Here is a 21,634-nt window from a genome sequence, read left to right on the forward strand (position 1 = left end):
TGAGGCCACACCTTGAGTACTGTGGTCAATTTTGAGCTTTCTTACTCAAAAAAGATGCTGAAGCATGTCCAGAGAAGGGCAACAAAGCTGGTGAAGGGTCTGGAGAACAGGTCTGGTGAGGGGCAGCTGAGGGAACTGGGGCTGTTCAGCCTGGAGAAAAGGAGGCTGAGGGGAGACCTTCTGGTTCTCTACAACTCCCTGAAAGGAGGTTGGAGCCAGGTGGCAGCTGGTCTCTCCTCCCTGGTAACAAGTGACAGAGCACGAAGAAATGTCTGCAACTTGAACCAGGAAGGTTTAGGTTGGATATGAGAAGAAACCTCATCACTGAAAAGGTTCTCAAACACTGGAACAGGGTGCCCACAGTGGTGCTTGAACCCCCATCCCTGGAGGTGTTTCAAAGACACAGAGATGTGGTGCTGAGGGACTTGGTTTAGCACCAGCCTTGGTGGAGTTAGAGAACGGCTGGACTCAATGATCTCAAAGGTCTTTTCCAATCAAAATGGTTCTATGATGGTGGCCTGAACACAGAGATGGCCCTGCTGCAGGTGGCTCCATGACACTAGAGCAGGTATCACCCACTGCAGCAGTGGCAAAATGCTCCACCCCATGGGCTTGTACCAGCCACCACAGGACTTCTGCCACACCGTGCTGGCTCTGGGCGCAGCAAACAGCCACCACTGGTTTTGCTTCTCTGTAACCTTGGAATACAGAGACTAAAGGAACATCTGCTTCGGGTTCTGTTCAACAACCACCTCTTATCAGTGCTCACACAGGGCAGCCCAGGCGGAAGATAAGGCATTCCCACCATGATGGATAAACAGAGATCAAGCCTGCCAAGCAGCTCCCAGGGCAGTATTGTCCTCTGTGTTCTCAGCTGCCCAAATTCAGGGTGTGCTTCCTCACAGGCTCCACGTCCTGCTCCACAGCTTGGTGCAGGGTCCGGCACGGCCTGGCAGAGCCTCTCAGCTGGTCGTTAACCACTTACTTCCAAACTGCTGCACGCTTTGTCCCATCAGCCTGCTGCTGAGGGACATGCCAAGGTCTTTCTGCCTTCAGCTGGGGTGGTCACAGAGCTGCCGTGCTGGGCCTCACGTACAATCAGGGTGTGAGAGCTTCCTCCTGCCCACAGCTCCTCTCCAAAGCCCTTCCCACTGCTGAGCTTGGCCTCACTTTTCAGATGACCTCATGGTGTAGGATGGACACTCACCCCTGCCCAAACCCTGCCTGATGCTCTGTGGCTTCAGAGAAGTCAGTTTTGTACCTGAAACATCTCCCCCAGCATCCATGGAAGAGGAGACAAGAGATCAAGACTGGATTTCCTTTGAGGAAGCTTCATTCTTGAATCTAATTGAGAAATACAACCTTTGGGAAATCCAGGAAGGTCCTTCTGAACCAGCCCACTGACAGGAAGTCGGGTGAGATAGTGTGTTTGCTGAGACAGTCACTAGACAAATGCCATCTGGGTACCACCAGCTTGAGTTTGGTGGGAGGGAAAATGGTAAAAGCTGTGATTTACTCCCTAATCCATCCAGAGAAAATGGCTTCTTGCATCCACATTGTGCTCATTCTGCAGGGGAAGGCTGGGGACATCCATCACCTGGAGTGCTCTCCTTGTGGCTGATGAGAAAATGTCATTTCACCTGCAGGGACCATCCATATCTGGAGTTACTAAAGATCCAGCACCCTCATACCTGCTGTGTGCAGGCTCGGGGGGGCTTGGGGATCAAAAGGAAGTGGGCTGCATTTCCCACTTCTTAGTTCAAGGCCAGGTTTGTGCTCAATCTGCTCCAGGTTCTGGGGTTTTTTGGGGGTGAGCTGCTGCTATTTGACATCTCCTAAAATGGCCACATCCAGCTTCTTGCTGGAGCTGCTGCTGCTGCGTGATTTTAAGCCCCAGGCTGGACTCACAGCTGGGATATTTGAGCACTAATGAGGTGTGATTGTGTTGGCCTCAGGTGGGGATTTTCTGTACAAAAATCAGTGTTTCTGGGCCATGGGGAGGACAGATGAGAAAACCTGAAGATGCTCAATACGCATTTCTTCCACCCTCTATGGATGCTGGGACAAGGCAGCCTCTGCTTCCCTTTGAAAGTCGGGGCAGGGGCTTGTGACACACCAAGCAGTTCCTGACACTTCCCCTGCAGTTAAATTACTTTTGGCTTCTGAGCTGAAGATGGGGTAATTATTTCCAGTGAGGCAGGCACAGTCCAGATGCAATTCTCCTCTAAGAACTGCACCAATGCTATCAAAACCCCCAAAGAAATACAGTTTCCCAGGTGGCCATCTGGATGGTGGCAAAACCTTGCTGGAGACTACTAGGCTTCCCCTATGACTCTATCATGTTCAAGATTCTTGTCACGTATCTGTGGGTAACATGTGGGGAGACACGGCAGCATCTTCTCTCTGTCAGACAGATGAGGATTAGAATCACAGAATCATTGCAGTTAACACAGACTTGTAAGATCATCAAGCCCAACAGTTAACCAGCACTGCCAGGGCACCACTAAACCATGTCCTTCAGCATCACATCTACACAACTCTTCAATCCCTCCAGGAATGGTGATTCCAACACTACCCTGAGCAGCCCTGCCCAGGGCTTGACAGCCCTTTGGGGGAAGAAATTGTTCCTAACACCCAACCTAAACCTCCCCAGGTGCAACTTGAGGCTTTTCCTCTTGTCCTGTCACTTGTTACTGGTGAGAAGAGGCCAACCCCGACCTGGCACCAACCTCCTTCGAGGGAGCTGTAGAGAGTAATGAGGTCTCCCCTCAGCCCCCTTTTCTCCAGGCTAAACAACCCCAATTCCCTCAGCTGCTCCTCACAGAGCTGTTCTCCGGACCCTTCACCAGCTTCGTTGCCTTTCTCTGGACCTGCTCCAGCACCACAATGTCCTTCTTGGAGTGAGGAGTTAAGCAGGTGCTGTGTCCTCTGTGAAATCCAGCTGCCTGGAGCTCGTTGGTGCAGACTTTCCACCGCTCGGGATTCATCAGTGCCTGGATACAGCCCGATCTATAAGAAGTTAAAAAAGAGCCAGAGGTTGGTCCCTGGGTGCACCAAGCCCTGAGCATGTGTTTCCAAAACAGAACATAAACAATTTCATTGTGGTGAGGACTTGCTCGTTCTTCCTGCCTTGTGTCATAGGGCCGAAGGAAAGGAGAAGCCTTTTTCTTTCCTCATAAAGCAGGGTGTGTTTCAGACTCCGGCATCTACATCAAGCGTGTGGCTCCTTTCCCATCTTTCTGACTGTCCCTCGGCCATGAATCTGCAGCTTCCCTGCCTTGTGACTGCCTTGTTCCAGTGCTGGCAAGCACGGAGCAGCCAGAGGATATCACTTTGCTGGGATGTGTTTTTCCCTCTGCAATAAAATCTGCTGCAGTGGAACCAGCAGAGAGGAGATGAACGTATCTGTGACACAAATGGAAATGTCTTAGCTCAACTTTCCCCTTGCTCTTCAGCAACCAAATCCTGGCCTCGGAGCTACCAGGGAGGTTTCATTGCTGGCTGCTGGGAATCCTCGCTGGTCCTAATTGCTTGACCTTTAAAAAGCCACCCGGTGGGACTCTGAGATGGCTCAAGGAGACGTGGGAGCTCAACAGCAGCCACGTGCTCCTGGTAAGAAGTGAAGCCTGTTTTGTGTGTGGACTCCCAAGAGCCACTGCAAAGTGGCTTAACTCTGATACAGTTTGTCCTTAGAGTCATAAAGATTGGAAAAGACCTCCAAGATCAAATTTGACCTCTAACCCAGCTCTGCCAGGTCACCACTAAACCATGTCCCTCAGTACCACTTCTACACAGCTTTAAAATCCTTCCAAGGATGGAGACTCCATCACTGCCCTGGGCAGCCTGTTCCAAGGCTTGACAACCCTTGTGGGGAAGAAATTGTTCCTAATGCCCAACCTAAAATCCTCCCCTGCTGCAGCTTGAGGCCATTTCTTCTTCTTCTGTTGCTTGTTCCTTGGGAGGACACCAACCCTTACCTGGCTCCAACCTCCTTTCAGAGAGTTTTAGAGAGTAATGAAGTCTCCCCACAGCCTCCTCTTCTCCAGGCTAGACCACCCCAGTTCCCCCAGCTGCTCCTCACCAGATCTGTTTTTCCAGACCTTTCACCATCTTCACTGCCTTCTTTGGACCCACTCCCAATATCCTTCTTGGAGTGAGGGACCCAAAAACGAACCCACTATTTGAGGTACAGCCTGGTTTAGACTCACACTGCTACAAAATCCACACACAGAAAGGTTTCCATCCCCAAGCCAAGCTGAAGCCAGCACCTGAGTTGGTAAATAGGACAAGACTGGTCTCCAGGACAAACAAAACTGGTCCTGCTGGGGCAGGGTTAGGGGGTTAACCCAAACTAAAGGATTTTCACCTCATTCTGCAAAGTTATGCTGCAGCACCATGTGAGCTCTGGAGGTCAGAAGCCGAGATGCATGCTCAGAGAATAGCACTGTTCAGTTATTAAATACCACAGGCCGGATGTATCTTCTGGGTCAGGATGTCCCAGCACAGCTGACTGCCAGAAACTGGGAGGATGTATCTGGATAAGGCTCATCCGAAACCCACGGTATTCCCTGTGCAGGTCCAAGCCTCACTAGGGAGAGCTGGGCTGACCCCATGTGGTCGTGACCTTGTTACAGCATCGCTTGGCTTTTGAAAAGCTTTCACTTTTCACAGTGACTACACAGTAAAACACGGAATCGATCTCGCATCCACAAAATCTCTCCATCAAGGAAAAGGCACTGCAGAGGTAATTAAGCTAAACCCTTGCCTGTCATTTTCCACTCAGTGGAAACACGTTTGCACTTCCAATTTCCCCATTTAACCAACCAAAGCAGCACTTCCCAGTTCCTTTTCATGCACAGAAGCAAGATCTGATGTTAAGTTTTATGGATGGGACCTTCCCTTCTCTTTTAATCCCTCAAAACACAGGGAATAGAGATGGGACAGAGTGGGGAAAGCTCACACCCCATTTGTACCCTTCCCTTCCCATCAAAGGTTAATGGTCACCCACGCAGCCCCCAGCCTTGGTTCTGCTGGATGAGCTCAAGGCGAGCATCGCCCCCAGATTTTGGGTGTGCCTGAGCCCAGGGAGGTTGGTGTGTGTCATCTGGTCACTCTGGGCCTGAAGAAGTGAAAACTAAGTAATGTTGATGGTTTCCATGGTAACAGAGTGTGAGTCATTCAGGGGGAAGAAACATGGAAAATGACAATCATGTCTCAGAAGTACATAGTAGAAAGATCTTCTTCGGCAGGGCTCCAGCTCCACGCGTGCCTTGACCTCAGCTATTTATAAATCAGTCTCTCAAGATCATCTCCAAGTTGTTGGTTTCTTTATTGAAAAGGAAGAAACCCCCCCACCCATGTCCCCTGTCAGCCATAGAGGCTGAACAAGACCCATCCCAGCAAAGAATCACACAATGGTTTGGGTTAGAAGGGATCTTGAAGATCATCTGGTTGCAAGCCCCTCTACCACACACAGAGACACCTTCTACCACCTCAAGGGCTCAAAGCCTTTGGCCAAGGGGAGTGAAGTAGCCTCCACACAGAATCTCCACAGATTAAAATTATCAAAGTGAGGGATGTTTCCACGATGAAAGCTGCTACCACCTGAAATTCCTCAGGAGAACCTTTGTGTAGCCCTTTCACCTGAGCCATCCCTCCAGAGATACCTGTGAGCCTCTCCTGAGCTATGGCCAGCCCTGGATTAAAGCATGCAGCCCTCCAGAGCTTCCCAGGGTAATTCCAGAGGCCAAGTCCCAGTAAAAACACAGGGAAACATTTCTAGAGCAGCCAACAACCACACCCTGCAAGCTGCCCAGTGATCTGCTGCTTCTGCAAAACTTCACTGACCTCACGTAGTCTAAGCTTCAGTTTTACCTCTCCAACAGAAGAAATCCCTGGAACTAAGCAAAATCTTTAGAATCGCAAAATCATTTTGTTTGGAAAAAGATTATCCAGTCCAACCACTAACCCAGCACTGTCAAGCCCACCACTACACCATGTCCCTCAGCACATCTACATGGTTTTTAAAGCCTTCCAGAGACGGTAACTCCACCACTGCCCTAAGCAGCTCTGTCCAGGACTTGACAGTTCTTTCGGGGAAGAAATTGTTCCTAATGTCCAACCTCAGCATCCCACGGTGCAGCTTGATGCCATTTCCTCTTGTCCTATCACTTGTTGCTTGGGACAACAGACCAAGCCTCACCTGGCTCCAACCTCCTTTCAGGGAGTTGTAGAGAGCCAGGGCTCCCCTCGGCCTCCTTTTCTCCAGGCTAAACAACCCCAGTTCCCTCAGCCACTCCTCACCAGACCTGTTCCTCCAGACCCTTCCCCAGCTTTGTTGCCCTTCTCTGTACACGCTCCAGCACCTCAATGTCCTTCTTGGAGTGAGGGACGCAAAACTGAACCCAGTATCAAGGTGCAAATAACATCCCCACATCCCACTACAGGAGAAATCACTCCCTGAGCTGAGGGACACTGCCCACTCCTTGACACCCGCCTCACTCCTGGGGATAGGTGGGGAGGCGTCAGGAGGAGCAGGAGTCGCAGCGGGAGAACCGAGACCGGAGAGCAGCAACAGCCACTCACCACCATTCACCATCTTGTCCCGGCTCCGGGGCCCTACGTCACACGGGGGAGGGGCCTCCCTAGAGGGGAGGGCGCGGTCATATGGGGCATAATCCAATCGGCGCTCGGGGGCGGGGACATCCCGGAAGGTCACAGGGCCGGGACGGGGCCGGGAAGCGGTGATTGGCTGCGCCTTGTGTGTGCGTAGGGCGTCGGGTCCCACCTCCCTGCCACGTCCGTGCGGCGCCTGCGGCGGAGCCGGTGCAGGCGGGAGCGGGTGCCGCGGCCTCGTGTGCGGGTGAGTGCGGGCGGGCACCGGCGGCGGGCTGTGCGGGGAGCGGGGCTGCGGAGACTTCTCCTGAGGGGCCGGCTAGGAGAGCGAAGCTGCGAGGTGTCTTTCTGAGAGGGCTGTGAGGGAAGCGGGGCTGCGGAGAGTCTTCCTGAGCGGGCTGCGTGGGGAGCGGAGCGGAGCTGTGGGGACCACGGCGAGGGATTGTGTGTGAGGTGAGGGGCTGGGGTGACCGCCCCCACGAGCGGCTGGGTGTGAGGTGATGAGATCTGGGGACATCCAAGTGGCTGAGTCTCTGGTGAGGGAGTGTGGGGGCGCTCCGAGGAGGAGCTGGGTGTGAGGTGAGGGGACCCTGCTGAGGGACTTTGTGTGGGGGCGAGGGGCCTCGCTTCGGGGTTCCGTATGGGATCTCACCCCTGAGGGCTGATTTGGCTGAAGGGAGCTGTGAGGGCTCTCTGAGGAGGCACACGTGGGGCTGTGTGGATCCCCACCGTCCCGAGAGGTGCTGGTTCAGGTGGGGACCCCGCCGCGGGGCTGCTTGTCATCCTTCTGTCAGCTGGTCTCCCAGCGCTGGGGAGCCGGCAGAGGTCTGGCCGAGCATCCACTGGCTCCTAGGATGGGGCAGGGGTCTCACTTCATGGGCACCCTTGGCATACCTGGCCACCTTTCCCAAACAGTGCAGAGGAAGGTGGGATGGGTGAGTAGGGCTGAGTGTGTCCTGTGGGCGCTGGCATGACCCTATCCTTGTCCTGACACGAGCAGGAAGCCTGGGACGCTCCAGGAGTGACTTCAGGTGTGCACCAGGGCCAGCTCCTGGGCTTGGGTGGGGAAAGCTCAGCAACCTTGGGGGGGAAACGGGCCACCCATCAAACCAGGCCAGAGCTCATCATCTTCCTCATACATTCATCCTTGATTTGTGTTTTCCCCCCCCCAACTGCTATTGAGCAAGTCATATTCCTAATTCCAGGAAATGCATGAAAGTTCTTCCTGCTCCAGCTGTGACGGATGTTGTCTGAGAAATAACTCTTAGTTTGTCAATAGCTGTTTGAAGTGCATCAACTATTTTATTTCCTCTGTGTGCTTTCCTACTGCTGTGTGTGCTTGGTGTTCTGTAACCCTGAGCTGAAATTAATTAGGTTTAGTCTGCACAGAGCACAAATTGAATGTTGTTATGGACACTCATGAGTTCTAGGAGGGTTTTGTTGGGGGTCAGGGTGATGACAGGAGTGGAATAATTGAGATCTAGGCAAAGAGATGCCAAATGTGTTGCTGAAACCAGGGAGGCTTCAGTTTTGCTTAGCAGAGACATAACTAATAGGGTCCATAAGCTGGTGTGGCCTGATGGCTAAAGCTCAGGGCTGAGATTCAGGAGACCTGGATTCCCACTTCTGACTCCCCTGTCTATGGATATTTTATGGATTTTTCCCACTCCATTTTTCCTGCTCTTTCATTTTGAAAATTCATGGGGGGGTGAGAATTAGTGTTGCTGTTTATTTGCTGTAACAGCTATGGTTTTTACTCTTCTGTGCAAGGTTGAGATGAGAATGGGGATTTTTAAGGCCAGTAGATACCAGCAGGTGGCCTAAAAAAAGGATTTTGTGATATTTTGGGGTTTTCTAAGGAGCTTTTTTCAGTTGGATATCCAGAGCCACCTTCACTTTTAAGGCCTGAGTGCTGCAGTTATGCTGATGTGCTTCATAGCTGACATCCTCTGGGCTTTCTCTGGCAGCTTGTCTTATTTTGAAAAGCATTCATCCCAAAGACATTTTTCCTTCTGACTTTTATTTGGCCTGTCCTACAGCATCAGACCACCATAACTGTTATGGTCATGGAATAGAATCATAGACTCAATAAGGTTGGAAGAGACCTCAAAGATCATCAAGTCCAACCTGTCACCACAGACCTCATGACTAGACCATGGCACCAAGTGCCCCATCCAGTCCCCCCTTGAACACCTCCAGCGATGGTGACTCCACCACCTCCCTGGGCAGCCCATTGCAATGGCTAACAGCTCTCTCTGTGAGGAACTTTCTCCTCACCTCGAGCCTAAACTTCCCCTGGTGCAGCTTGAGACTGTGTCCTCTTGGTGGAGCTAAGTGAACCTGAAGATGAATAAAGAGCTTAGCCTCAGGAGAAGTTCCCATGAAATGCTCTGTTCACACCAGAAACCCAACCAGGTATTCCCCACGTGACAAACCAAGGATTAGTGTCCTGTTATCTAGCAAGTAGGGAAATGTATCTTGTTGCTTCTTCTTATCCCTGATTCCAGATAACACACAATTCCCAACTCTCTCTTTAATCATTAACAGGAGTCTGTCATCTTGGCAGTTCAGTGTTCTCCCAGTTAATGGACAGTGAGGGGCTGTGCTTCACAGCTGTGAGGTGCCATCAGGCTGTGTAAATACCCTGAGCTAACACAAGACAGGCAGTGCAGGCTGCTGGATTACCTGGGATTTCATCTGTGTGACGGGGTGGCTCTGGGCTGAGACATGAAGTATTTCTGTGATGGGGCTGGTTGAAAAAAGCCTGCACTATGCCTGCCACAGGTTTGAACAGAACACTGATGGAAATCATCTCCTCTGTACCCAGTAAACTCAGAGCAGAATGCTTCCCTTTTCAGAGGGCTGGAGGGATCAGTGTCTAATCTGGGTTTGTTTTTCCCAAGGAAAAACTTCCAGATGAACACAAGTGCCACATGTGTTGACCTCAGATCACAGAAGGGACCCTAAAGATCATCTAGTTCCAACCCTGCTGCTATGGGCAGGGACAGCTCCTACTAGACCAGGTTGCTCAAGACTCCATCCAATTTGGCTTGAGCACTTCAGGCTTGGAACCTCCACAGGTTCCAAGTGTCCAACCTGTTCCAGTGCCTCACCACCCCCATGGGGAAGAATTTCTTCCTAATGTCTAATCTCAAATGATCTTCCAGTTCAAAGCTATCAGCCTTTGTCCTGTCACTCCAAGCCTTTGTAAAAGGTCTCTCTGCAGCTCTCCTCTAGCTCCCTTTGAATACTGGAAGGCTGCTCTAAGGTCTTCCCAGAGCCTTCTCTTCTCCAGGCTGAACAAGCCCAACTCTCTCAGCCTGTCCTCACAGCAGAGGGCTTCCAGCTGTTCTATCATTGCTTTGGCCTCCTTTGGCCCCACTCTAACAGGTCCCTGTCTCCTCTGTGCTGAGGACTCCAGAGCTGGTTGCAACAGAGGGGCAGAATCCCCTTCTTCCACAGGCTGCCATGCTGCCAAGGGATACAGTTGGAGTACGCTCCATGTTTTAACCCTCTGGTGAAGGTTGAGGACCTTCAATTGCAGATAAAGTTTCATTCCCTTTCCTTTACATCCCTGAGGAACATCACATGGTGTGATATAATCAGGGGGGACAGCACACTGAACCAAAAGCAAACCAGAATGTCCCTTACCTGTGTGTTTCTGTTCCAGAACACCTGTTGCAGCCATGATGCCTGTTGCAACCGTGATGCCTGATGACACGCCGATGTTTGACCCAAACATTCTGCACGAGCTTGACTGGAGCCAGAACACCACCACGTTTTCTCCTGCTATTTCTCCTCTAGATCCAGGAGATGGCCTAGTTTTGAGACCACTTTGCACTGCTGATTTAAATCGAGGTAGAATCTTGTCTAATGACCAGCACAAAGTAAAGCTGGGTGCTGAACTGGATAAAATGTATTTCTGCAAGAGCTCTGTGTAGCTGAGGATTGCTCATTTTCACACATTCACAGCCTGGGAGAAGTTGGAAGAGGCCTCTGGAGATCTAGTTCAACCCTTCTGCTAAAGCAGGACCATCCAGAGTGGGTTGCCTCCCCTGGCACAGTTTGAGACAGTTTCCTCTTGTCTTACTCCTTGTGAGACCAGACCAATCCCCACCTTACTCCAGCTTCCTTTCAGGGAGTGCAGAGAGGAGTGAGATCTCCTCTCAACCTCCTCCTCTCCAGGCTGAACAACCCCAGTTCCCTCAGCTGCTCCTCACCAGACCTGTTCCTAGACCTTTCACCAGCTTTGCTATACTTCTCTGGACCCACTCCAGCATCTCAATGTCCTTGATGGAGTGAGGGGCCCAAAACAACTCAGTATTCAAGGTGTGACCTCACCAGTGCTGAGCACAGAGATCCTGCTGGCCAGGGGGATGTTCTCTCCAAATGGCCATCTGTGCTCCTTGGAGCTAATTGTGCATCTTGTCCTTGACTGATATTTGTTTCTCCCCCTCTTCTTTAACAACAGGCTTTTTTAAGGTTCTGGGTCAGCTGACTGAAACTGGAGTTGCAAGCCCAGAGCAGTTCATCAGTGAGTAGATCATAATTTCTTGTCATTTCCATAGTGGTTGTTGGGAACAAGAGGATACTGATGGCAAAGCTACTTGGGTGTGAGTCTCCTGACTGCCTGATGCCAGAGGGATTTATTAGCTCAGCTCCCCTGAGGCAGCCTCTGGCACTCAGTGTTGGATCCAGCTGAGGTATCCTGGAGGGCATCTTGGCTGAGACAGGCCTGAATTGTATTCCTGCTTCTGAGGCTGAGCTTTAGGTATCTGATAGAGGGGAAATGGCTCATGCTGCAAAAACTCAACCAGCACTTGTAGCAAGGCAGAGGCCTCTAACTATTGCTTCACAGTGTCCTGATCTTCTTTCACTGGTTTGTCTGAGATTTAAGATGACTTGGAATTGGTGCCAGCTCTGTCATAGTGCCCATCTGCAGGGCCTCTGGGAATGGAGGGTTCTCTTGGCAGCTGAGGGAAAGGATTTTGTTTAATTTCTGCTTTTTCCTCCTTCTGTGTGCTTGGTCTGTCTCTGGGGATTCCAGCTTCTGGGATTTTCACAAAGTTGCAGAATGCATTGGGTTGGAAAGGACCTTTAGAGGTCATCTAGTCCAACCCCACTCCAGTAAGCAGGGACATCTGCACCTACATCAGGCTGCTCAGAGCCCCATCCAGTCTGACCTTGAATGTTTCCAGGGGTAGGGCCTCCACATTGTTCCAGTGTTCCACCACCCTCATAGTAATTTCTTCCTAATGACCAATCTAAATCTACCCTTCTCTAGTTTAAAAGCACTTCCCATTGTCTTAGTGCTACAAGCCCTTGTAAAAAGTCTCTCCACAGCTTTCCTGTAGACCCCTTTCAGGTAGTGGAAGGCCATCAGAAGGTCTCCCTGTGGCCTTTTCTGCAGGCTGAACAACCCCAACTCTCTCAGACTGCCTTTGTAGAAGAGGAGCTGCTTCTTTGCCCTAGAACAATGCTGAGCCCTGTGCAGTGATATGCATTCAGAACCTGTTCTGAGTGTTTGACTTGACATCAATTTCATCTGGGATTGCTGCTGATGCTCTGCTCTCTGTCTGCTCCCACAGAAACCTTTGAGCACATGAAGAGATCCGGAGATTACTACGTTACTGTCGTAGAAGACACCAACCTTGGCCAGATTGTTGCTACGGCAACCCTGGTGATAGAACACAAGTTCACTCACTCCTGTGCAAAGGTAAATTCTCTCACTGCAGGAAGAATCCTCTCCCCTGACATGCCATTTTGATGTGGTACTGTGTGATGAGCTACCTTGTAAAGGCACTTGAAAAGTATCTCCCATCCCTGGGTGCTCAGCAAAAAGGAAGCTTTTGGCTTTTCTTGAGGAAAATGAGCAATCTGAGTCTGTCCTGTCCTTCCAGACCTAGTCAGACGTGGTTCTGGTGAAGCAGATGGCTGAGGATCTTGCTGGTGTGGAGTCCCAGCTAGATGTGTGAAAACAGGGAGCTGGAGAGATACAAACCCCTTGGCAGGGAGGAGCTGGGGTAGGACTGCAGTTCCTGCTGACTGCTGCAAGGGGTGTTACCACTGTCAACACTGTGTGTTGACCACTGGAGGAGCTGGATCTAAATACAAAAGAGAAAAGCCAAGGGTGAAAGATAGAGCAGAAGCTCACCCAACAGTGCTGTGTTTGACTAACACCTCTCTGTGATTTCAGAGGGGAAGGATAGAAGACGTCGTAGTAAGCAGGGAGTGCAGAGGAAGGCAGCTTGGTAAACTGTGAGTATTTGATCCCCTTTGTCATTCAACATCTGGTTTCTGTCCCTTCACCTTATGCTATGAGCAAAGACAGCTCACAGAGCAGGATTTTCTCTGCAGGGTGGGTCTTCCCCCTGCAGATGTGTGAAAGCAGTTTAGCCAGAAGGCAGCACTAGCTGCCAGCATGAGAGCTGAGGTTCTTGTACCAGTCACGTGGAATGGGCTGGGAGGTGCTGGTACATCTAGGCTGGGACAGTCCCCTGCTCTCAACATGGGCTGGGGGATGAGGACTGGAAAGCAGTCCTGAGGAGAAGGACTTGGGGTGCTGATGGTCGAAAAGCTGGACATGAGCTGGCACTGTGTGGCTATAGCCAACCCTGTCTTGGGCTGCATCCAAAGCAATGTGGGCAGCAGGTGGAGGGAGGGGATTCTGCCCCTCTGCTCTGCTGAGACCACACCTGCAGTGATTGGTCCAGCTTTGGAGCCCTCATCACAGGAGAGACATGGACCTGTTAGAGAGGGGTCAGAGGAGGCAACAGCCCTCTGCTGTGAGGCCAGGTGAGAGAGTTGGAATTGTTCAGCCTGGAGAAGACAAGGTTCCAGGGAGACCTTTCTGTACTTAAAGGGGCTGATCAGAAAGGTGAGGACAGACAGTTGAGCAGGGCCTGTTGTGGCAGGATAAGGAGTGATGGTTTAAACAAAGAGAGGGGAAATTCACAGTGGAGAGAAAGAAGAAAGTTTTGATGCTCTGGGCCCAGGCTGCCCAGAGAGGTGGTAGATGCTCCATCCCCAGCACCATTGCTGGTTGGGTTGTTTGGGACTCTGAGCAACCTGCTGTAGTTGCAGATGTCCCTGCTGACTGCAGTGGGCTTGGACTAGATGATAAGCTTCCAACCCAAGCCAGCCTAAGATTCTCTGATGTTTTGTTCTTTACTTGGGACAGCAGCTTGCCCTGTGGTGCAGTAAAACGCACAGTGCCGTAAAGCGTTGGTGTTTAGCCACCGAAACGCGAACCGATCCCATCCTTCCATTTAACTGCTGCTTTTCTCGCCTTCAGATTAACATCCACCCTGACACTGCTAAGTAAGAGACTGAACTGTTACAAAATCACCCTGGAATGTCTGCCCAAAAACGTGGACTTCTACAAGAAGTTTGGCTATTCGGTGTCCGAAGAGAATTACATGTTTCAGCGGTTCTTTAACTAAGGACTTGTAGTCCTTTTGGTACAGACTGTTGGTGGAGAAGCTCGTGTGACAAACGTTCTCTTCGTGGAAAAACTCTCTAGTTTATTGCTGCAGATTTCATTGATCCCTATAAATAACATCAAATGTCTAAACCCTGATTAAAAAAAACAGTAATCACTGATGTTTTAGAAGGGTCCTTCGGGTTAGGAAATCAGCGCTTAGAACTAATTTTTACTGCTCTTTAGTCTAAGTGGAGCTTAATTTGGTTCTAGTTTGGTTACAAAGGACTCTTAAAAGGGATGGTTTTTAACCAAAGGTCTATATTTTTTATCTCAAATCTTTTCTCACCTTGTATTTTTCTAAAGGTTTGGACTTCTTTTCTTGGTAGCCAAAGTCCAGCCCGTGGGATGGTTGTGCTCTCTGGGCTCCGTGGAAGGGTGATAGAGCTTGGGCAGGGATGGTTCATGGGTAGAACCAGCTCTGGTCCGGCTCTGTCCATGAGATCCAGTGATAAAATTGGGTTGAAAGTGCTGCTGATCTTCATGTACCTGAAGTTTTTATAGGCACAACCTTCCACAGCCAAATCTGTCACTGTTTCTGAGGTAGGAGTGAATCCTTATGGGCTAATAGCTGATGTTCTGGATCTTAAACTGGATGTGTCCTTCTCACTGCAGGGCTCCTGCACTTTAGCTGATGACTTTGTTTTCAGGATAATTTTTTTGTCTGACTAAAGAACATCCCAGTGGTTCCCATCCCTGGAACCATTCCAGGTCAAGTGGTTTGGGGCTCTGAGCAACCTGTTTTAGTTGAAGATGTTGACCTGAGGGTCAGACTAGATAAGCTTGAAAGGTCCCTTCCAGCCCAAACCAATCTTAAAGGACTTTTCCAACCTGAATGATTCTGTGATGCTTTGGTTTGCAACAGGGCAAATGTAACTTGAGAACTGGAATGTTGGATGGAGAATACACCCAGTTTGGAGTGGAACTGTCTTCTAATCCATGGGAATGTGATTGGGATGGGCAGCAAAGGATCCATCTTCCCAGAGTACCAGCCAACTCGCTCTACTGGATCTCCTGAGGGCCACACATTCCAAACCAGCAGAGAAATAGCCAAGCAGTGTTGCAAACCAGCAGAGAAATGTCCATCCTGAGGGCTCCCTCTTGCTGTGAGGCTGGATACACGATTTGAGCACTTCTGCCAGTGCTGGCAGGCGAATTAAGGTACAAAGCCAGGGCTCCAACAGTGGTGTCTTGTGTGACAAATGCTCCGTCCCTGAATAGGGCATTATCAAGAGGTGAAGGTCTGGATTGTGACCAGTCACAGCCTTACAAAAAGTTCTTTCATGGTGGTGTGGAGAGCTACTTCAAGCTGGGGTGGGGGTTCTGTGGAATGTTCCTGATGCTCCTCTGCTCACTCTGGTGATGTTTGGTTTATTTATTGATTATTTTTTAAGCAGAAATAAAAAATTATCTTTGTTTAAGCTGAATAAAGGAAAGTTGTCAAACATACCTGCTGTGGTTTCCATGTTGCTGCATTGTGCCCAGGGGTGGGGATCGACTCAGCACAGACCTGGTGTCTTTCAGCCCCACCTGCTGCACATACCTTTTGTTTTCTGTTCCCTGGCCTGGAAATGATGTTTTGACTCATTGATTTTTAAGCATGCATGTTTTCATCTTTGCAAGGATAGGTTCTGTGAATCTAGTCTTCAAAGGGCACTCTTAGCTTGTTCTGATGCTGGAGCTTTTGTCTGTAGGGACAAACCCCAGCCCAAGCGCTGCTCCTCCAAGCAGAGGTGTGCATCCCAGCACCTGGATTGCTCTGACATGGACACAAGCCCTGAGCTGCCGGGAGCAGGATGTAGTCTGGCACTTGCAGGTCTCAAAGCCAGGCAGGTTTCTAACCCACTTGTGCCCCTGCCTTTTGCATCACATTACCTTAGGGGAAGAACATCCCTGAGGGAAGAGCTGAGCTGCTGCTTGACAGAAGATCCAAATGGCTCTTGAGTCCCAACTCTGAACTAATTGTATAAAATCAGCTGCTCGTTTCTGATGTGCTCAAATAATTGAGGTGGATTTTCTTGCCTTTCACAGTGTTTGTTTAATTCTGAACTTCCCCTAATTCAAAGTGGTTTGTTTAAGTCCCATGGTATCTCCACCATCTAAATAGCTTCAGGCCCTCGTTAAGAGTTAATGAGAAGACCAGGAGTGAGGAGCAGGTGATTGTGCGCCCAGCTTAGATCATTGTAAACCAAATTGATTGGGCTGAAAGCTTTGGCTTTTATGGCTGCATGACAATGCCTCTGCTGGGTGGAATCATCTCATCAGCATCTCAGTAGCTAGGAGAAGTTCTTTGCCCTGCGCCAGAGGTGACATTCCCACCCTTGGCAGGCTACACCCAGATGGAAATGGCAGTTAGAGCAGCTCTAGGTTGACAGGAGAGGTGGTGTCATGCTGTGTCACACCTGACCTGGCAGGAACTCCCAGGAGGAAGGCTGGGCTCTGAGTAAGGTCTTCTCCATGAGGAGAGGGTTGTGAGAGTGAGCTGCAGGGCAGGAACTGGACAGGTGCTGCTGAGCTGATACTACCCAAGATAAACATTGCTGCGGGTTCAGGCTTGTCCCAGTCAGCTGGAAGAAACACCTAGGACACAAGTACCCATGTTTTAAACTGGCACAGCTCACAGGAACCAGGAAAATGCCACAAAGCCCAGCATTTAGCAGCAGCTGGTGGTATGAAAATACACCATGCATCTCCTGAAGAAGCCCTCTTAATTTATCTGCAGTACAGTTGCCTCAACAGGAAAGGGCAACCCATGGGAGAACAGAACCAAGGATCCTGTTAGAATCATGGAATGGTTTGGGTTGGGAGGGACCTTTCAAGGTCATCTAGACCAAGCCCACTGCAGTCAGCAGGAACATCTGCAACTACAACAGGTTGCTCAGAGCCCCAAACAACCTGACCTCAAAAGGTTCCAGGGATGCAGCACCTCTGGGCAAGCTGGGACAGGGTCTCATCACCCTGAGTGTCAAATAGTCCTTCCTTCTCTCTAGTCTGAAGTTTCCTCTTCCAGTTTAAACCCATCACAGGACAAAGGTCCTATCACAAAAGGCCCTACTCTAATGTCTGCCACCATCTTCTTATCCCCTTTAAGTACTGAAAGGCCACAAAAAGGTCTCCCAAAATCCCAGAAATCAACCATACATAACTGTCAACTTCTCCAGATGCTCAGTGTTGCCTCCTCCTTGGGATTTCACTTTCAGAGTAACAGCTCTCCCCTGATGAGCAGCAGATCTCCAGCTCCTTCATTCTGCTTCCCCTAAGCTGGAAAATGGAACATCATCAGCTCCTTAACATACAGCTGCAGATCCTCTAAAGATCTGGGTCCTGCAACTTCAGGTCTGGGCCTGAAGAAGGGAGAAAATTCAACCTGTGCTGCTCCTCCAAGGCCAATTATCACCTTTGGTTTAAGTCCAGAAAGTGAACAGTAATTGAAATACCTGCTGGCAGTGAGCTAAGTGAGACAGATGTCGAGAAGTTTTATATAAAAGGCTTAATAATGGATAAATGAGGAAAACTAAGCTCAGAATCCCTTAGGATCCAAAAGGCTGCTATCTGCAAGCAGCAGGCAGACAGACCAGAATGACTGTAGGAGGCATCAGCAGGGGGTAATGGCATGAAAAACTTAAGATTGGTGGAAAATCATTAGTCATGAAGCTTGTTAGTTTGTGAAACACTCTCCCCAGGGAAGCACCAGGACCCTGGTGAGATAACAGAACCAGACTAGACATGAACAAGCCTCTCTGGCAGGGGATAGTTAGATGAATCAAGAGTGTTCTTCCATCTGTTTCATCTATTCCCCCTTCCCAAGGGAGCTGAAACAAAACCATTTAGTGCACTTTTTTTCCTCTGGTTCCCACCCTTGTTTCAGCAGCAGCTTGTAGCTGTGAGCATTTGGTGAACATTGCAAGAGAGACAAACATCCACAGACCCCACTGCAGCCCTGTGGTAGCTTCGTGGGTAAGTTGTGAGACATTCCAGACTGCATTTCCCAAGAACTCCAGAAGCATTCTTCTAAAGAGAGTCAGCTAATAGAGCCTGCAACCATGAAACCAGCACAGCATGCTGAGCCAGTCAGCTGAACCTTGATGAGCTGGAGCTCTGAAGGAGGGAACAGTCACACATCTTTCCCTTGAACTGCAAGTCTTCCAACTAAAGCACTGATGATCTGGATGAGGGAATTGAGGCACACTCAAGTCACTGTGCAGATGACACTAAGCTGGGAGGGAGCATTGATCTCCTTGAGGGTAGGGAGGCTCTACAGAGGAACCTGGACAGGTTCCTCTGATGCGTCAAGGACAGTGGGTCGAGGATCAACATGGCCATGTGCAGTTGGGTCACCCCCATGAACACCCCAGGTAGAGTGGCTGGAAACTGCCCAGTGGAAAAGGACCTGGGGGTGTTCACTGACATTGGGCTGAACATGAGCCAGCAGCATGCTCAGGTGCCCAAGAAGGCCACCAGCATCCTGGCCTGGATCAGCAATAGGGTGGCCAGCAGGACCAGGGTGGCGATTGTCTCCCTGTCCTCAGCACTGGTGAGGCCACACCTTAAAGTACTGGGTCTAGTTTTGGTTGGACATGAGAAAAACTTTCTTCCCCAAAGGATTATCAAGGCCTGGAATAGGCTCCCCAGAAAGGTGGCTGAATCACCATCCTTGGAGGTGTTTAAGAGATGTGCTGAGGGACACGGGTTAGCAGCAGACTTCATAGAGTTAGATAATGGTTGGACTCAACAATGTAAAAGGTATTTTCCAACTGAAATAATTCCACGATCCTGTGTATCTTGAAAGAAAAGAATTTTCACTGCTCCAGTACTGATGTAGGCAGCAGAAGACAGATAGCAGTGAACTGCTGCTGAACTCTTGTTAAGCTCCACTGAAGCTGTGATCTCTGCCTTCATGCAGCACTCTGGGACCTTCACAGTCTATGATTGAAAGGATTGTGAGGCTATATAGCCTTACCCAGGTTTCCTGACTTAAGGCCAAGAGCTGATAGCTGAGAGACTTCCCCTCAGCAAACTGTGAGAGGCTTCAGAGGATATAGGGCAGAGGATCAGCAACTAAGCAAAGACTGGATCAATGCCTAAGCAAAGATCAGCAAGTCACAGGTGTGGTCAACTTGCCTTGAATACACAAAGTGAGGCAGAAACTCCTACAAGGTAAACAAGCTTCTGGACCATCCTCCAACAAGAGGCAGCATCAAAAGAGATTCTCAGAACAAAAATGGCTGCACTCTTTAGATCTGTGCCTGTAAAAATCAAAATATTTGCCCTCAGAGGGTCCCTCTCAGCACAGGTTGCCCATTTTGAGAATGACAGAAGCCAGCGGCCACTCACACAGCCTCCTGCTCTGCTGAGACACCATTTGCAGTGCTGCATCCAGCTCTGGGGGCCCCAACAAAATAAGGACATGGAACTATTAGAGCAGGTCTAGAGGAGGGCCATGAAGATGATCAGAGGGCTGGAGCATCTCTCCTATGAAGATAGTCTGAGAGAGTTGGAGCTGTTCAGCCTGGAGAAGAGAAGGCTCCATGGAGACCTTAGAGCAGTCTTCCAGTACCTGAAGAGGGCTGCAGGAGAGCTGAAGAGGGACTTTTTACAAAAGCATGGAGTGACAGCACAAGGGTTGACAGCTTCAAACTGGAAGAAGCTCAACTGAGATTAGACATTAGGAGGAAATTCTTCCCCACAAGCATGGTGAGGTGCTAGAAACTGTGGAGGCTCTAAGCCTGCAAGTGTTCAAAGCCAGGTTGAATGGGGCTTTGAGCAACCTGGTCTAGTGTCCCGTGGCCAGGGGGTTGGAACTAGATGAGCTTTAAGTTCTCTTCCAACCCAACCCATTCTGTGATTCTATGAGATCAAAGTACAGGACAGAGCTGGACTCTGCTCTCTTGAGGCCACCTGTCTGTCCCCTTTTAAAACACTCCTACTACAAGCTCAGATTTCCCAAAGACAAGTTCTTCTCACAGCTTTATCATTCACTCACTCACCTGCAAACTCTAGAGGAGCCATTGTTTCACACTCTGATGCAGCAGGCTGAGCTGGCAAACAAAGCAGGGATGCAGAGCTGAGGCTGTACTTGCACAACCAGTGGTTAGCACTGAGCTGCTGAGAAGGAACAAGAATTAAACCTGCACAAACTGCCTGGAGAATTCCCAGCTGGAAAACTTTAGTGTGATCTTAATTGACTCTAATGCTTTAGAAGAGCTGAGGTGGATCATTTAGGTCTCTACAGTGGGTATAAGATGGAACACAGGAAGTTTCACCTCAGCATGAGGAGAAACTTCTTTACTGTGAGGATGACAGAGCCCTGGAGCAGGCTGCCCAGAGAGGCTGTGGAGTCTCCTTCTCTAGAGAGATTTTGAACCCACCTGGATGCATTCCTGTGTGGCATGCCCTAGATGAGCCTGCTTTGGCAAGGAAGTTGGACTGGATGATTTCTAGAGGTCCATTCTAACCCCTAACATTCTATGATTCTACACCTAAGCTAGCACTTAAGGCCTCGGTTTTCAAACACCAACCCAATTTTTACCTGAGATGATGCAAACTATTGTCTTAAGGGCAACAACTCCTTCAGTACCAGTTTGCAGCTGCACTAGGCTAGCAGACAGATGTGCCATACTGGTTTCCTCAACTGCAATCAGCCTCTGACCAATTTAACAAGCAGCTTTTTAATGCTGATTCAGCTTTGATGTATGTAAAACTGGTAGCTGCTCTATTAGTTCAGCACATAAAACCTAAGAGTCCTGATTAATTACTTAATTAAATAGTTAACTTGTATAAAACAAGGTGAGGTTTTTAGATCAGTATTTTATCTTGGGGGGGGGGGTCTCAGAAGGTCTACAGCACAGGCCTTGTGAGAGCAGCTAAGAGAACTGGGGTTATTTAGCCCGGAGTAAAGGAGGCTGAGAGGAGACCTTTTTGTCCTCTCTGAAAGGAGGATGGAGCCAGGTAGGGGTCGGTCTCTTCTCCCAAGGAACAAGTGATAGGACAAGAGGAAATGGCCTTAAATTGTGCCAAGGGAGGTTTAGTTCGGACATGAGGAAAAATTTCTTCCCTGAAAGGGTTGTCAAGCCCTGGAACAGGCTGCACAGGGAAGTGGTAGAGTCTCAATCCCTGGAGGTGTTTAAGAGACAGAGATGTGGTGCTGAGGGCCATGGTTAGAGGACACAGTCTCAAGCTGCACCAGGGAAAGTTCAGGATTGAGGTGAGGAGAAAGTTCTTCACAGAGAGAGTCATTAGCCATTGGAATGTGCTGCCCAGGGAGGTGGTGGAGTCACCATCCCTGGAGGGGTTCAAGAGGGGACTGGATGTGGCACTTGGTGCCATGGTCTAGTCAGGGGGTCTGTGGTGACAGGTTGGACTCGGTGAACTTTGAGGTCTCTTCCAACCTTGGTTATTCTGTGGTTCAGCACCAGACTTGGTTCAGCTAATGGTTGGACTGAATGTTAAAGGTCTTTTGCAGCCAAAATGATTCTGACTCAGTGTCAGTATCAAAAGAATTCAGTGGATAATGAGGCTTTAAGACAAGGTAAAGACTTC

General features: G+C 49.7%; 1 protein-coding gene across 2 annotated transcripts; it reads left to right on the forward strand.

Annotated features, from left to right (window-relative positions):
- The first annotated feature begins 6,786 nt into the window (after positions 1–6,786).
- Positions 6,787–15,544, forward strand: GNPNAT1 (glucosamine-phosphate N-acetyltransferase 1). Of its 2 annotated transcripts, none has more exons than XM_068149073.1 (6): positions 6,787–6,862; positions 10,286–10,473; positions 11,087–11,149; positions 12,204–12,331; positions 12,812–12,873; positions 13,910–15,544. In XM_068149073.1, exons 2-6 carry the CDS (start codon positions 10,302–10,304, stop codon positions 14,055–14,057), a joined length of 573 nt encoding a protein of 190 aa, XP_068005174.1. In that variant the 5' UTR covers positions 6,787–6,862; positions 10,286–10,301; the 3' UTR covers positions 14,058–15,544. The 2 variants fall into 2 exon arrangements, with proteins under 2 accessions (XP_068005174.1, XP_068005175.1); XM_068149074.1 differs by lacking the exon at positions 6,787–6,862 and adding an exon at positions 6,908–7,068.
- Positions 15,545–21,634: the final 6,090 nt, after the last annotated feature.

The sequence above is a fragment of the Melanerpes formicivorus genome, unplaced genomic scaffold (assembly GCF_026170545.1).
Source record: "Melanerpes formicivorus ecotype bairdi unplaced genomic scaffold, bMelFor1.0.p_v2 SCAF_17, whole genome shotgun sequence".
NCBI classification, from domain to species: Eukaryota; Metazoa; Chordata; class Aves; order Piciformes; family Picidae; genus Melanerpes; species Melanerpes formicivorus.

What these genes read in the sequence shown, in the direction of transcription:
- GNPNAT1 (XM_068149073.1), top strand. Translation starts at nt 10,302, where the DNA reads ATGATGCCTGTTGCAACCGTGATGCCTGATGACACGCCGATGTTTGAC. An exon ending in CACTGCTGATTTAAATCGAG is followed by an intron (nt 10,474 to 11,086) that starts GTAGAATCTTGT and finishes CTTTAACAACAG; the next exon opens with GCTTTTTTAAGGTTCTGGGT. An exon ending in TCACTCACTCCTGTGCAAAG is followed by an intron (nt 12,332 to 12,811) that starts GTAAATTCTCTC and finishes CTGTGATTTCAG; the next exon opens with AGGGGAAGGATAGAAGACGT.